The sequence below is a fragment of the Periplaneta americana genome, chromosome 11, assembly GCF_040183065.1.
Source record: "Periplaneta americana isolate PAMFEO1 chromosome 11, P.americana_PAMFEO1_priV1, whole genome shotgun sequence".
NCBI classification, from domain to species: Eukaryota; Metazoa; Arthropoda; class Insecta; order Blattodea; family Blattidae; genus Periplaneta; species Periplaneta americana.
The window spans coordinates 32,882,492-32,898,896 of NC_091127.1; the positions used below are offsets into that span (position 1 = coordinate 32,882,492).

The 16,405-nt window shown below is 33.4% G+C and overlaps 1 protein-coding gene across 4 annotated transcripts in view; it reads left to right on the plus strand.

Annotated features, from left to right (window-relative positions):
* LOC138708913 (uncharacterized) overlaps positions 1-16,405 on the plus strand; it is a 24,138-nt gene continuing 7,733 nt past the window's right edge. The window contains exons 1-4 of one of the 4 annotated variants that reach the window (XR_011334786.1): positions 1-117; positions 260-479; positions 564-698; positions 7,660-13,909. Coding sequence is in view for 1 of the 4 variants with exons in the window: in XM_069839242.1 (XP_069695343.1) it covers positions 806-1,975 (1,170 nt within the window). In the remaining 3 variants the exon portion in view is untranslated. The other 3 variants (XR_011334785.1, XR_011334787.1, XM_069839242.1) reach the window with 3 other exon arrangements.

The window sequence follows — 16,405 nt, forward strand, 5'->3', positions numbered from 1 at the left end:
TACGTATATAATAATTTTGCACTAACGTTTTCGAAGGAAATAAAAGAAAATACTTAGCTATTCTATTGTACTTTACATACTCGTACCAAACTACTTGCACAGGCATTATAAACTGACGTAAGGGATAGCATGACTTTTCTATTTGCAGCTTTATTTTTCCTTGATAAAAATTTATTTCGGTGTATTTGAGTTACAGAATACAAGTAATGTAAATATTCAACCAAATGGGAATCTTAATAATAGATTTAAGTCATTACAGGTGGTTTACATAGCCTACTGTTAGCCTAGATCATTCTAGATCATAGTATGATCTAGGCTGTTAGTCAATAATGCGTAACAGCGGACGTTGACATTACACAATAGGTAGGTTCAGTATATTTGAAGGCGACGTGACAGGTGGGAGGAGTGTGCACTACTTTATCCTAATAATATACAAAACGGAAAGAGATTGGGGAAAACCCCCTCCAAATATCGTGAAGGTTAGTTCCTGTCTAATTTGAATGTCATGTCATATTTATAGTATAAAGATGGAAATGTGGACTAATGTTACCGTTTGTTTTCAGAAATACACATTACAAACTTTGTGTAGTTTAATGGAGTCGTTAGTAAGATGGAAACGAAGTTAATAAAATGGTTCAGTAAGACTGTTAGTAGGAGAATCAACATGACAGAGTCAGCAAAGAAACGTGAAACAAAGGGTGAGTTATCAGAAGTTATTCAAGAGAAGATAAACATATCCGTGCATAAAGAAATTGAGAAAGGTAGAATAGAGAATGATCAATTTGTAGTAGTAAATCAGTCTACAATGAACTCCCATCATTCTGAATGTAGGTTAGTGTCTGCATGTGCTTACAATGCGCCAAATATTGCAGAACCAGAAACTAAAAGTGATGTGAGAGAAATTTGTGGATCTTCACAGTGTTCAACAGATGCTGAAATACCTGAGAATGAATTGGTGTTAGATTCATCGTGTGTTGCAGTAGGTTTATGTGATGAAATAGGACTGTCATCGAATTCAAATTCAGCCAGTGAATTAATAAGTGTGAATTCAAGTGCAATGAGTGTGGCGCCCAGCATATATTCAGCATTAACTGCAGATGAATTAGCCTTAGTTGAGAGCGATCTTGAAATGTTTTTAAATAGAACATGCCCGATCACATACTATGATTTCTGTGTGGTAACCTGTGACATAGATTATGAAGAAGCAGCAAAATTCAGATCCGAATTTTGTAAGGAATATAATTTAACAGGATGTATGTTGTATGATCCTGATATTGCAAGTTTAGGAGAGGATATATTTGACCAGTACGAAGCAATGATGGAAATAAGTACAAAAGTATTCTTTTATCATACTGAAAACTACAAGAAAGATCATGTTCATCTTCGTGTGCAAAATGGTGCTGTATACCAACAACTTTGGGAACGAATGCGTAGAGACAGAGATAAATGTGTACCAGTATTTCCTAATGGGAGTCACAGAGTAGGACTTGCTCTTTCAGGTGTGTCAGGACTCGATCCCACTATTCCAGATAATATGCGCAGAAGAGTTCTAGTAACATTCAATGATAGGATACGAAAAATTCGTGTGTTGAAGCAAGAGAATGCCAAGAGAAGAAGATCAGAACTTTATAAACAATTACTTTCCAAATATGTTAGTCAGTATATGATTAAAAAGAAATCTCATTTACCTATAAGTGAAACAGAATCTACTAGTACTGCTCTTTCCGAAACTGGAATATTAAGTTTGCAAGAAACATTATCATCACTCCCTATTGAAGAAGAGTCGCAGAAAGATATATGTAAACTTGTAACTGAAAGCTGTGAAAATATGTCTCAACTTGAACAAAAACTGTGTGACGTCAGTATAACTCAATCGTCAGGTATTCACATAGGTCCTAGGATAGAAGTGAATGTGCACATCAACAAGAGTGAAGGACAAGAATGTTGCCACAGTTCAGATTCAGATGATAATTGACATCATATGACGACCTGGAACACATGTTTTATCCAAGGAGTTGGCATTAGACTGTGTGTAAAAGGATCTTAAAATGGAGTTTTTATACAGATACCAGTAGTGAATTTCTTAATCCAGCTTTTAACATATAAAAAGTGGCAGAAAATAAGATCTTTTAACAGTCAATATTTGTAAAATTTGTTTTAAAAAAATAATATGGAGAACACTGTTAGTTGATAGGTTGTTGTCATTTTTCTTACGTAGAATGGTCGTTAAAGTAGATAGTTAGTGTAAAAAAAGGTATAAAGTATTGCCAACTAATAAGGAAACCTTCAAAATCAGGTCGTTATCTGCTTTGCAAATTTGTACACCTACAAATAATGTAGCCTCTAATGTCAAAAAGCAACTCATATGAAAAATGTAGCTCAAATTGTCGATACAAATTATAATATAATAGAATACAAAAACAAGTTTTAAATGTAACTTAAAATGTTCCATTATCATCAACATCGTCACCATCACCACTATCACTGGTATTAATCCTTTTATTTGTCATTAACGAAGACAAGTTGGATGTGTTGCATCTTACAGTATAGTATAGGTCTAGGCTAAAGTCAGATTGGTAACGTGCAAGTTACAATGTATAGTAGGATTTTTCAAAGGATCCCCAGTCGGTCTCTTTTGTTGCTAGAAGAACTTAGCTGCACGGTCCACCCCGGTCATTAAGGGACGCGTGCGGAAATTTCTAGGCGCGCAGTTGTCACATTTTACATTTACTTCGCCACGTGGGTATGAAACAATCGTATATTTATTTCTATACAACAAATTGTACTTTAATTCAATCAATCACGAATTAATTAATGGTTAATTTTGAGTTACTGTGTGCATAAATCCGTTATAGAATCATTGTACGGTCAACTTCTTCAAACTAATATATTTTCATACTTTGAGTATATCAATAATAATAATAATAATAATAATAATAATAATAAAATAATAATAACACCGAAATAATATTGTCAATTTGTGTTTCGTGTCTAAATTCGCAGCGAAATCTGAAATGTTATGTAATAAAATATGACATTTTTCTTCTCTTACCTCTATTCATCGTCACTCTCTCCTAAATGAATCACAAATCTCTCTTGGTTACTGTACCTGTCGTGCTTCATATAATTCCCTTCCGTTTTAATTGCATGTTGAACACAGGAGCACCAATTATGGGGACCGATTGTTGCAGCTCCATCACGCAGAAGTTAACACACTAGACTCAAGTCGCGATAATATTGTTTTTCCTAAAATTAGACTTCAGTTGATACCAGATCATTTCCAAAGGTCGACCTGGTTGGCGCAGTTGGTATAGCGCTGACCTTCTATGTTCGAGGTTGCGGGTTCGATCCCGGGCTAGGTCGATGGCGTTTGTGTGCTTAAATGCGACAGGCTCATGTTAGTAGATTTACTGGCATGTAAAAGAACTCCTGCGGGATAAAATTCCGGCACACCGGCGACGTTGATATAACCTCGGCAGTTGCGAGCGTTGTTAAATAAAACATAACATTTAACATTCCCAAAGGATTTAGAACACAGTGGTACGGAGGAAATCGTAACACAACGTGTCCATATGAGGCTGCGAGCTCCTCCACTGCATGTTTCTTACTGCATGGCTGATTTGATAGCCTGCAACATAACTCCCTTGATGGGTATGGGCTTGGGCAGGGTTATATTATTGTCCTAATAAAGTTAATTATGTCTTTAAAATTGCTGTTCATCTATCATTGCTATCTTGGGGTTGTAAAAAACTAAGTAATTTACAATATACTCCACGAAATAATAATAATAATAATAATAATAATAATAAAAATAAAATTACAGAAGACTTTCAAACAGCGAACAAAACACGTGAATTGTTAGAACATATTAAGAAAGACTGCAGTTAGTTTTAGCATTCAGGGGAGAATTGGCAACATTTATGTTTGCCTCAGAAAGCGGAAACAGAGATTACCCCATCCCCCGAGTGGGCAGAAAAGGTTGGCGGGACCGTCTTACTTCAAAAGACAACCGCTCAGCGTGCGGTAGCCTCTGTCTTTAACTGGGGATGCATAGAGCGAGCCTACTATAACTAAGTTGATGTACACTGTAAACTGGATGTTGTATTATCACTTGAATACTTGTGAAGAACGTCATAGACCTATCCTCTTTGCTGTATGGCTGCCATTGGCTAGAGCACTGGACTCATATTGTGGACCCAGATGAATTCCCCAATGTACCCCCAATTTATGACTATGTTGGACAAGTCCGTGGTCCAGGTGACATGGGTTTTGTTCTGGGACATCCCAATAAATCTCCATCATCATCTCATCATAGGCGTAGCATAGGCCAGCCTCCTATGACACATCTGGGCAATGACTCTCGGTGATTTGGTCTACACAACTGGCTTCATATAGATGAATGACAAACAGTCAAGTACCCGCCATGCTGATAAGAATTGAAGGATAATGGAGAGTGATGTTAAATGTGTTCGAACAATCTGACAAGAATTACTCAATTTCAGATTTTGCGCAGTTTTTGGAATCTGGTTTTTGGTTGACATGTTGGCATTCTGGACATCATTGTAGGAAGTTCTTGTGTAGCTGTCTTGAAATGTTTGCCCTTATATTACATTTTATTTGTTCTCTTGTGGAAGCCTAGCCTATGGTGTAATTTTATGAGAATTTGTAGTTTAGAATCAACTTTTTTCTCAGTGAATTTAAATCTTTATGTTCATTTTTTCGTCAAATATTGACCCAATTTCTCGAAACTCTTTTCAACTTATTTTTTTATAATCTGTCCTGAGAATGGGCACCATGGTAAATTGTGAAAAACAATCTTTTTACCTCTCTCACAAATTTTGACCTTTAAAGACTGACTTTGGGACGTATCATTTATGTTCAAAGTATTTCTGTGAGGTTAATGCATACAACATTTTATTATGTACCATACTTTTCACTTTAGTCTCTCTGGACTGTAGATGTAGTTAGTCTTACATAAAATCCATAGTATTTTTATTTGTTAACATAGCTATCAAAAACTAATCATTTTTAACTGTTCTTTGCTACTAACTGGTTAGATGAAAAGAAGGTAAATGTAATATAGGACTAGAGTTACTCAAAAGTCACAAAATATTTAAAAATTCTCTTTGTTAAGAAATAATTTTATAGAAAAATTACAGCACAGTTTTGTTCATAAATGAATGGGAGTTTATTTCACAGGAATTTCTGTTCAAATTGTTTATTTATTTTTTTTTTCAAATTCATACCAGAAAATAATAATTGTTTTGCTTCTGCAAATGCGAATTGGCCATATTCAGTGTCACTGTGAATGGAATGTAATAGAGACTGTTTCAGTGCATCGAAAATATTCAGAACTCTAAATTTATTGATTGAGGTATGGACCCTGTGATTATGGAAGTTTGTAAAAAAAAATTTGAAGAGACTGGTTTCGTCTCAGATAAAAAGAACATTGTGTGGTGTCTGTAAAAAAAACGATGTAAACGCTGCAGTGGTTTTACAAGAAATCTAGAAAATTAGACAAAATTCTGAATATGGAACATGCAGTATGGATCAAGTTGCAAGTTGGCAGCAGATGAGCTGCTCAACAGTGTGGCATATTCTCAGAAATTGATTTATATCGGAATAAACCCCAAAAATGTGTTATTATTTTTCTATAAACTTAGGCCTAACTCTTAACAAAGAGGACTTTAAAATGTTTCGAGACTTTTGAATAAACTTTATATTTATGACGAATACCTGGCTTCATAAGCGGATTTTTTCGTGTGTTCCTTTTACATTTAAAGGAATCAAATTTATGTACCTGTAGTCTTAACACATACTGTTTCCCCGAAGAATCTCAAGAAATTAAGCCCAGTAGCATTGCATAGCTGTCATACACTGCAGTATTCTGGATTTATTTCCAGTTTATGAGGTGCACAATGGGCCATTTGTGCCCAAATGCTATATTAGTAGTACACACCCTTAATTTTTATTTATTTCCCATCAACCTTGTCTGGACATGGCAGATTTGATGCATTCCAGTTCAAATCCGTCATTTCCATATAAAGTGAATATAACAGTGTACTATTTAATACTGCATAGCTACCATATTATACTATACAACACGAATGCAGTAATAATAATAATAATAATAATAATAATAATAATAATAATAATAATATCATACTAAATTCTCTTCACTAAATTTATCATTTCTAAATGTTTTATCATCATTATTATTATTATTATTATTATTATTATTATTATTATTATTATTATTATTATTAATCTTTTAACTTGTTTACTGAACTGTTTGACAATTACTAATTTGGTTACTCTTTAACTAATAGCTTTTGTAGAGTGAAGGATTCTGTCACATTATAATCTGTCTTCACATAGTTCTTTTATCTTCTTTTCCAATCTAATTTTGACTCTGAACAGAAATTTACCTAAATTATTAAACTTGTTAATGTTTAACAGCCTGCTTAGCTTTATGAAGACTATTTTCACGTTTATCTTCAAAAATTTATTACCGGTACCTATTCCGCTACAGCCACAGAAATATTATGAAACAGTAACTTAAATATTTTGAACATGTTTAACTTGAGGACATACACTGTAATGTATTGTTACTTCAGCAGAACTAAAAATTATGAAAGTGTACTTTTTATTATTATTTTTTTTTTTTTAAGTATTCATGCTATTATACTTGTAGCAAGTTATAAGACCAGTATAAAACGAAGTGTTTTGTTCATTCCATTTAAACCGCATTGTTAATATCAGGTCCGAATTTTTATGACTTAAAAACTGCCAAAAAAAATTATTAGATTTACTTAAAATAGTGAAAATTTATCTGTAATAAGAGTACTCTTAAAACTTTCACTAAAACATTATTTATTTACCTTAATACCAGAATAGTCAGCTTATTTTTCTTGTTAATTTACGTAACTTTTCATGTCCATGATGGTGTGAATATACGCTAATTGAACACTTAGTCTAGTTTGAGTGTCTTGACTTTTCCAACACTTCTGCAGAGTGCAGAAAAAAAAATGGAAAGAGCATCCACTTGCATTTTGCTATGTTAACATGCGAGAGTAACTTTTTTTAGTGTTTAGTATGTGTTTGTATTATTGCTTAATGCTGCGGTGACATATTGAGGTAATATTATGTACTTTATGAAACTTTTCCTGACAAGCTTATGCTAAAAATTGTAATGCAGAAAAATTTCAAAACTGAATTGTAAGCTATAAACGATTAAAAGAAGTTTATAAAAATGACACAGAAATTGAAGAAAGAATATTGAAGTTCAAATGGCAAAATACTGTAATAATGATTATGAAAGTTATCATAATGAAATCGGATACATTTTTACAACTAAGATACCGTGATCAAATTTTACAGATTAGCATTGTTTGTGAAATACCAAATCAGAGATCATTTATCATTAAAATCTGGGTGATTATTGTTGTTATTCATTATTATTGTTATTATTATATAAATCTACTTATAATAATCAATAATTTAAATCCATGACATATTTATAATGGTTTAAGTTGGTAATTTGCTTTGAAATTATCCTCATATTACAGTATATTTAAATATAGTGTTTAAGATCATTATGTCAGGTTCCTTTCAGAATGGAAGTGGTATTGTTTGATTCTGTTTATCTTTGCATTTCAGATCACAATTACATTTATTTTGTAATGTAACAATGTCCAGTAAAACGGAAAATGTATGCCAAAGATGGCAGAAATATTAGAAAGATTATTTCCATGTTTTAAGAAGCAAACTGAAAGGGAACAGACAAGGCGTACAAGAAACAGACTTCTAAAATGGCATTCAAAGAGATTATCATTGAAGCGAAATGGAGGATGTAATAACGTAAACGAACCAATTCCACTTTCTACTTGGCCTGGGCAACAGTTACGTCACAGTATAGAGGAAACTATTGCAGAAGAAAATTTTTGTTTGGATGTCACACACATTTCGGACATCGAGATGCAAGTAGAGAACGAACTGCAGGAGTCTTGTCCATTTGAAATGAAAGACCAGTACGACTTCTGTATGATTTGTTCAGAGACTGATACCTGCGAAGCAGAAGAATTGACTAGAGATCTAAGCAAACGTTTTCAACTTAAAGGGCATCTTGTCTGGAACTCAGTTTATCTTGGTGCTGATCAGTTCACAGTGTTCGAAGACGTGATAGAGAGGAGCTCTATGGTTGTATTTTATGTCACAAAGAGATTTACAGAAGATGAGTTTTGTTGTCATATAGCAAGAAATAGATTAGTAAGTCCTGTTGAAATGTGTGGTACCGGTGTGATTAGAGATATTCCACTTTTGATAGATCGTGATGTAATATTGCCAGAATCTCTTCGACTTGTACAGAAACTCACTTTACAATATGTTGGAGCCCAATTCCCGAAAATTTTTACAGATAAGATTCGTTTTGAAAAAGTTGAAAGGCAGGTTCAACGTGAAATGTTGACAGATAATTTGAGACTCTCTCTTATGAGAGATGTTGTGAAGAGAATCAGTGTTAGATGAGTTTTCTTGAGAAATTAAGAGTACAAATGTAATTAGTGCCTTACTTTTAGGAGAGAGTTTTGTAGATCTGTGGTTCACATGGAGTCGGAATTTTAAAGATGGCGATCTGTTTTACGTATTGTTTCGGTTAGATTATAAGTAAAAGGTGTTATGTTGACTATTGGCTCTGCTGTGATCAGATATAAATCATTTGATGGCAACTGAGCTGTCAGCTTCCCATAAGAAAATGAGTCAGAGAAGACTGATGCCATTTGTTAGAGTGAAACATTTTATATGGGACTAATTTTTTTCAGAGATGATTCTCGTTTTGTTGGAGTTGTTTCAACTGATTGATATTACATTTTCCAAGTTACGTTTTCGAATATAGCACTTCTCTTTCACATGTGTTAATGCTCAAATGGATGTTTATGATCTATATGTTTTTAAACATTATTCTCATTTGTTAAGTTGTATATTTTCGCGATTGCTTCGTATTTTTTATGAATCATAAGTATACGTCAGAGCTTGTTAACTTCCAATATGTTTTAAACATTATTCTCATTTGTTAAGTTGTATATTTTCGCGATTCCTTCGTATTTTTTATGAATCATAAGTATATGTCAGAGCTTGTTAACTTCCAGTATGTTTTAAACATTATTCTCATTTAAGTTGTATATTTTCGCGATTGCTTCATATTTTTTATGAATAATAAGTATACTTCAGATCTTGTTAACTATTAATATGTTTATTCAGTGCTTTTTTTCTGGCTGAACACTGTTCCAGCACTTTTTTGTTGTATTTTTCACCAAGGAACCAAGAAAATGTTAATTATGTTTTTAACTTCATGAACTCCGCTTAGGCATTGAAAGTCTTGAAGTTGGACAAAAAGGAGGTTAAAAACGACAACTCTCGTGCACTGGACAGAAGGCCTAATTATCTCTCCATCCACTGCAATATATTATACACAGAGTTCCATTATCTTCTTTCTCCAGAAGGAAAGCACTGTGTTTATTGAAATGTATTGGAAAGTAAACAAACCTTTTTTTATATGCCCTAATAATTGTATGAAATTGCTTATATAAGAAGTATAACCGAGTATTTAATGCACAGAGTATTTTAAAACTACGTATTCAGGCTTCATAGTGTTTAATAAAGCAATAATGGAATGGAAATGATTTAGAAGAAAGTGAACATTGTTGTTTGGGATGATTGACATGTACACTCTCCATCCCAAAAGTTATTGGACGAATTTTTTCTCGGGCATAATAATATAGCTTGTGCTTTCAAAATAGTTTCCTTGCACAGCACAGTGATGTATAGGTCCAGTGGTATTGAAGGTCTTTGAAGCACCTCTAGAACGTGTCTTTCATAATGGAGTTAAGTTGCATGTAGAGAGCCCATTTGATGTCTTCCACATCATCAAAATGTCTGTCTTCTACTTTAAGTTATTTTGTTGTTTAATCAACTGTCCAAAAACAGGTTGGAACCTTACAAGCAACACTAGTAAGGCATCACTCATGAGGCATTTAAGGCAGGAGATAATGAGGTAATGTGGTCAGAGAATAAAATGAAAATTCGCAAAGGGACATGTCAGGCGAGTAGGGGGCTCAGTTTTTAATGGCTGTGAAATAATCATGAAGATAGTCATTCCATGGAAATATTACTGTGCAAATTAATCTGTGTTTAACTTTATATTTTGTTTATATAATTATAAATGTTACAAATATATTTACTATCAGTTATACTACATTGTAATAATTGTATATGGAGGCCTATATATTTTTTATTATATATGGTGAATGGATAGAAAATTTCCCTTAAATATTTTGTATATTGATTTTAACTGAACTTAAGAGCTCATGATGCCCCACAATATCTTGACACTGCAAATTTATTTCCTGATTCTAGGAAATATATCAGTAATAAAGTATTTTAAGTTGGCTTTGGGAGAACTGTTTTACTTACAAGGCTTTAACACATGGCATCAATTTCATAGTATTTCCTACCAGTATTGCGTCATTTCTTAGTTTCATGTAGGGATAGTAATATGTCCTCTATAAGCAAGACAGTACCGGTAGCCTGTATATTTGTCTGAGTGACAATATAAAAGAGGGAATCTGTTTTTGTAAAATGATAGTTTGTGCAAACATAAGGCAATATTCACTCATTCATAGCGTTCTGCCCAAGGACAGGTCTTTCACTACAAATCCAACATTCTTCAGTCTTCCCTAATTTCTGTCTTCCTCTTAGTCTCCGCATATAATCCATATATCTTAATTTCGTCTATCATTTGATATCTTCTTCTGCCCCGAACTCTTCTCCCATTCACCATTTCTTTCAGTGCATCCTTCAGAAGGCAGTTTCTTCTCAACCAGTGACCCAACCAATTCCTTTTCCTCTTCCTGATCATCATCATCATCCATAGCAGTACAGCCCGGATCGGGCCTCGGCTTCCTTAAGAATTCTTCTCCATCGGTCTCGATCTTTAGCCACCGTCCACCAGTTCTTCACTCCAAGCCTCTTAATGTCGTCCATAACACAGTCCATCCATCGTAGCTTTGGCCTTCCAACTCTTCTTCCTCCAACAATCCCATATTCCATAACCTTCCTAGGTATTTCACATTCATCATTATCTTAACATGCCCTGCCCATCTCAAACGAGCAATCTTAATGGATGTTATTATATCGGGAGACTCATAAAGCTCTCTTCCTGATCAGTTTCACCATATCCATTCTTTCGAAGACTGCTTCGTTTCTTATTCTGTCTGTCCATTTCACACACTCCATCCTTCTCCATATCCACATTTCAAATGCTTCTAGTCGCTTCTCTTCCTTACTTCTTTCTCCAGAGATCCGCAGAAGATGCTCCTTTTTCTATTAAAAGCTTCCTTTGTCATTGCTGTTCTCCTTTTGACTAATTGGCAGCAACTCATGTTACTGCTAATAGTACACCCCAAGTATTTGAAGCTGTCCACTTGCTCTACTGCCTCATTTAGAATTCTCAAGTTTACCTCCTTTACTTTTCTTCCTATGACCATGGTCTTCTCTTGTTGGCATTTATCTTCATTCCATACTGCTCACAACTGTCATTTAGCTCTAGTAGCATATCCCTTAGTATCATTTCTCCCATGTTCCGAAAACAGTTCTTCACTAAATCCTCCAAGTAGATGTTGAACAGTGTAGGTGATAAAGATCATCCTTGACGTACTCCTCTCCAAGGTAATATTGTAATACAGATTTTCATTGCTGTATCATTGAATTACCAAACACAGGTTACCTTAAGATGTATCTCTGTGTACATTATGAATGAAAATGATTACTGACTTGATGAAAAACACGATTTCATCTACTATATATTAGTAAACATAATCCGTTTGGCAGTCTCCAATTAAGTTCAGATATAAGCCTGCTATAGTAAATGATAATGTTTATGCTTATGCAACACTAAATATATATTGCATTTTAGTTACACATTTTGCCAATATTATTTCTTAGCAATTAAAAAGGAATGATTTATTATGCACGTGTATATTTTGGATACAATGTACTGTACTGCAATTTTAACTCATTTTCTTTTATATGGTTATGATTTGGTAATTGTCATAATGTTCATAATAAATCATTTGCGTAGCAGGGCAGTGTAAGCTGTTCTCTACGAAAGTAATTTAATCACCTTAATACTGTATGATTGCAAGTAGTGTATTTTTAATGTTTCTCTTTTTAAGCTAATTAAGTTACTTTAATTTTAGTTAATTAATTTTGATGTAATTGAGATCTAATATAGTTCTGCTCATTAATGTTCCTCTACAGACAATTAACATTTATGGCCTGTACTTAATAAATCTGTATTTAAGAAGAGATTAAGTGATGAAGGTAATAACATCTTCTCTAAGCTATGAATTAGTGAATCATTTTCATTGAAATTCATTTTTTGAAGCTGTAATAAATACCGATATATATATATATATATTTTACAAAAAGACAGAGAGAGGTGATATTAGTTGCTTATAAATAGAGCCCAGATTTCCATGAAAATGCATGTTTTTATATAAGCTTGTTAAACTTCTCAAACTTTGCAAATATTCGTTTTATGACTTATCAGTTCCAAATAATCGTACTTCTTCTGTGCATGTATGCATGTTTTGTCATTTTTGGAACTAAATTCAAGCATAATGGATATTTTGAAGATTTTAAATTTAATAGTATATATTTAGACTTTTATATTGCATATTATGTACGTTTTTCTAATTTTAGTGCACATATTATATTAACTTGCGTAATAGTGCCTTTTATGAATGTTGCTTCATATCTTTGAAAAATATTGGAGTGCAAGAGGTCAAATGACTTTGTCAAACGCCTGGCATTAGAAAACAACAACAACATGAATGTTGCTTCGTAGAATCTAGTAGAGTATTTCCAAATTATTTTTCTACTGAGAAAAAATACAAGAAAGCTACCGGTAATAATGATTTTGTGACATTGTACCTGATAACTAATCTTTGGACTTTCTACTAAACTCTCTTTTGTTACACTGGAATTTCCAACCTCCAACTCTTGCTTGTTACAAGCCAGAGATCAAAATACTGAACGAAACAAAGTCAGAACCAGCATGCTTGCAAACTGCAATTTAATATATTTTTGTGTCGAATTGTGAAGTGTTGCTGTAGCTCCTTTTAGAACTGCAATAAGCGATCTTCTGTCTATATGGATTGAGGGAAAGGAATTTCTGAAGATGGACAGTGATGTAGTTTATTGTGATTATTGTAATAAAGACGTAAGTACTTTTATATTTTGGGGCGTGTGATAGTATAACACTGCAAAGTTGGAATGTCGAGGGTTCGATTCCTGATGGGGTCATGATCATGCGGAAATGTAAAACACAATTCGACCTCACTTTTTCCCAAATTTCTTGACTTATGTATGCACCTCTGAATTCTTGTAACATAGAAAGATAATTTTCTGTGTTCAGGAATGTTCTTCAGCGAAACACATGAGCTTAAGTGAAGAAAATCTGAGAAATTAGTTGTCATACGTTGTTTCAAAATAAAATAAAAATGTAACATAATGTGGAATTCAATTTTTATATATTTTTTTTTTCTTCATTGTGCTTGTTTTGTCATATGACAGTACATGAATGCATGCATGTTTTAAATATTTGATAGTGCATAGAAATCTGGGCTCTACTTATGAAATACTTTTTATGGTGCTGACAAATCTGAAGATTGCATTTATTATAATTTAAAAAAATAAATATTCAGTAGTTTAGTTATGAGAAGTGTTACTTTATAAGTAAAAATATGGACAGGAAATTTAACTGTGGACAGTATTAAATATATTTTATATAAATGTTTACTATGTATTTTTAATGATGAAATAAAAATTTGCTTATATTTTAAAATGCTAGTTGTTAATTTTCGATGCCTCAGCATAATATATTACTAGTCCTTTCTCTTAAGTCTTCATCCATCATGTATATACCTCGGATTTTAAGTTAAATGTCAATTTTTTTCTGTTGGGATGAACTAGAACTAGTTAAATACGAGTATCTTCACATTTTATATAGAATATGAATGTTTGAAAGCAGTTTTATGGTGCATAAAAATGCCTGTTTTACTCATTGGGACCTATTTTTAAAGTTTTAGCAAGAGGAGTAGAATAGAAGCCCGTTGATGTGGTTGATGCCTCAGTTACATGAAGATAAACCAGGTTTTTTATTTCAACAAGATAGGGCTCCACCACATTTCCATCTGGAAGTGCGAGAGTATATTAATGAGCATCTACCACAATGTTGGTATGGACGGGCTTCTAACAACGATCGGTGTGTTCTCCGTTGGCCTCCTCGGTCTCCAGATCTGACTCCCTATGATTTTTTTCTATGGGGGTTTGTCAGAGATCAAGTGTATGTACCTCCTTTGCCATTTAATCTTGAAGAACTTAATAACCGGATCCGTGCGGCAGTGGCTAGAGTTGATCGTGATATATTCCAGCGGGTGTGGCAGGAGTTAGACTACCGAGTGGATGTTTGTCGCGTGACGCAAGGAAGTCACATCGAGCAGTTGATGGACCAAAAACTTGATGAGTTTCTCTTTTTATTGGTATAACTTTCAATAATGTATGTCTCATACTTTTCATAATACAAGGCTATGGAATTGGGTAAAGCCTTTGTAGTAGCCCTGTATATGCTGTTAATTATTGGGAAGCTAGAAGGATAATGACTTCACAGTTGAAACCACGAATATCATCCTAATGGCAAGAACAACTCATCTAGGAATTAAATATAACAAAATTACTCAACTGATATTGTATAAAAGAGAAAACTTTAATGCAACACAATTTACAATAGGAACCAGAACTCGACTAGGCTTATATGTAACATACATTACATAACAGTTTCTCATATATAAGATAAAATAATTTAATGCATCAAAAATACACATAATAAATGGTAAATATAAACAATCCTTTAAAAAGTTCCATAACAAAAAGAAATTACATTTATCAGAGTAAGACTTTTTTTTTGTCATTTAATTTCATGGCAACAAGCAAAGCCTTGTAAATGTAAGTCTTACATTCTCGTATTTGCTCTTGAATTTGGAGTTTCAAATGAACAAGTACAAAAATCTTTTTTTTTTTTTTTTTTTTTTTAATTTCTTTCTTACTAATGTCTACATTACAAAATGTACCGGTATATATTTTTTGTGTTATAAATTACCGTCAATCGGGTATACTTTACACAAGGGGGGTAACTTTACACATTTCTAGAAAAATGTTTAGAAGGCAGCACATTACAGACAATGTGTAGCAACTCCGTGGAACTGATTCTATGTGACAACAGGACATATGTGTGGTAGACTGAAGTGTGTGCCATTATTAAAACTGTTATACACCATTTTTCTAGAAATGTGTAAAGTTACCCCCCTTGTGTAAAGTATACCCGGTCGACTGTACAATGATTGTAGGCACTTTCTTGTTCACAAGTATTTTGTTGTGCAAGAGGATGACAGAAAACTAAAGAATGGTGGGGTATATCATTAGAGCAACAAGTTTGTGAGAAGAAATATCTGTATAAATATTGTGACAACACTATGATTACCTTTTGAATTACAATTTCATATATTCGATGAACACCTGTGTAATAACTATTAAAAATTGATCTTCATGTACATTACTATTGTCGCACCATCGGATCTGTGCCCCTTCAGTGCTGTCGTCATTCTTGGAAAAGTTAACACCTCTACTCACCCCATTCCACCCGTTTCTCTCCCACTACGTCAAACAGCAGGCCACGAATCTTGCCGAATAGGGATGCTGCCAAACTTCCGTCAAACAGTGTCATGAATATTTCTTATAATAATGTAAGGTTAATTATTACTTATTCATAATTTAATTTAAGTAGGTCTAATGACGCTGATTGACTTATGATTGTTTGCAGATAATTATATTATTACAGTGGATATTTATTGGTTAAATTGAAATTACATCAGAAACATCATCGCTTTGCCAGCATTTTTTAACAGTATAATGTGGATGTATCCATGTTTCGTCTAAATACACAATATACTTTCCTTCTCTGCGAAATGCGCAATTTTCTTAAATAACTGGCCCTCCATGCTACAATATGATTTTTTTCAATCAAAATACATTTTGTATTTCTACATTTTTAAATTCTAAATCCCATGTCTCGAATCACTTTCCGTAGCGTTTCTCTCCCTCCTTGGAAATTTATTGCTTCTCTCGCAACCTTCAATAATTTCTCCAATGTCGGAACTTCTTTCTGCATGGTATAAAATTCTTGTATCTTTATTCTTAAAATACATCTGTCCATATCATCTACAAGAATTAAAGGTTCCCTTGGTCTGTTCTTCCCTGGTGACTCTAGCTTTTCATCTCCTGCACAGAC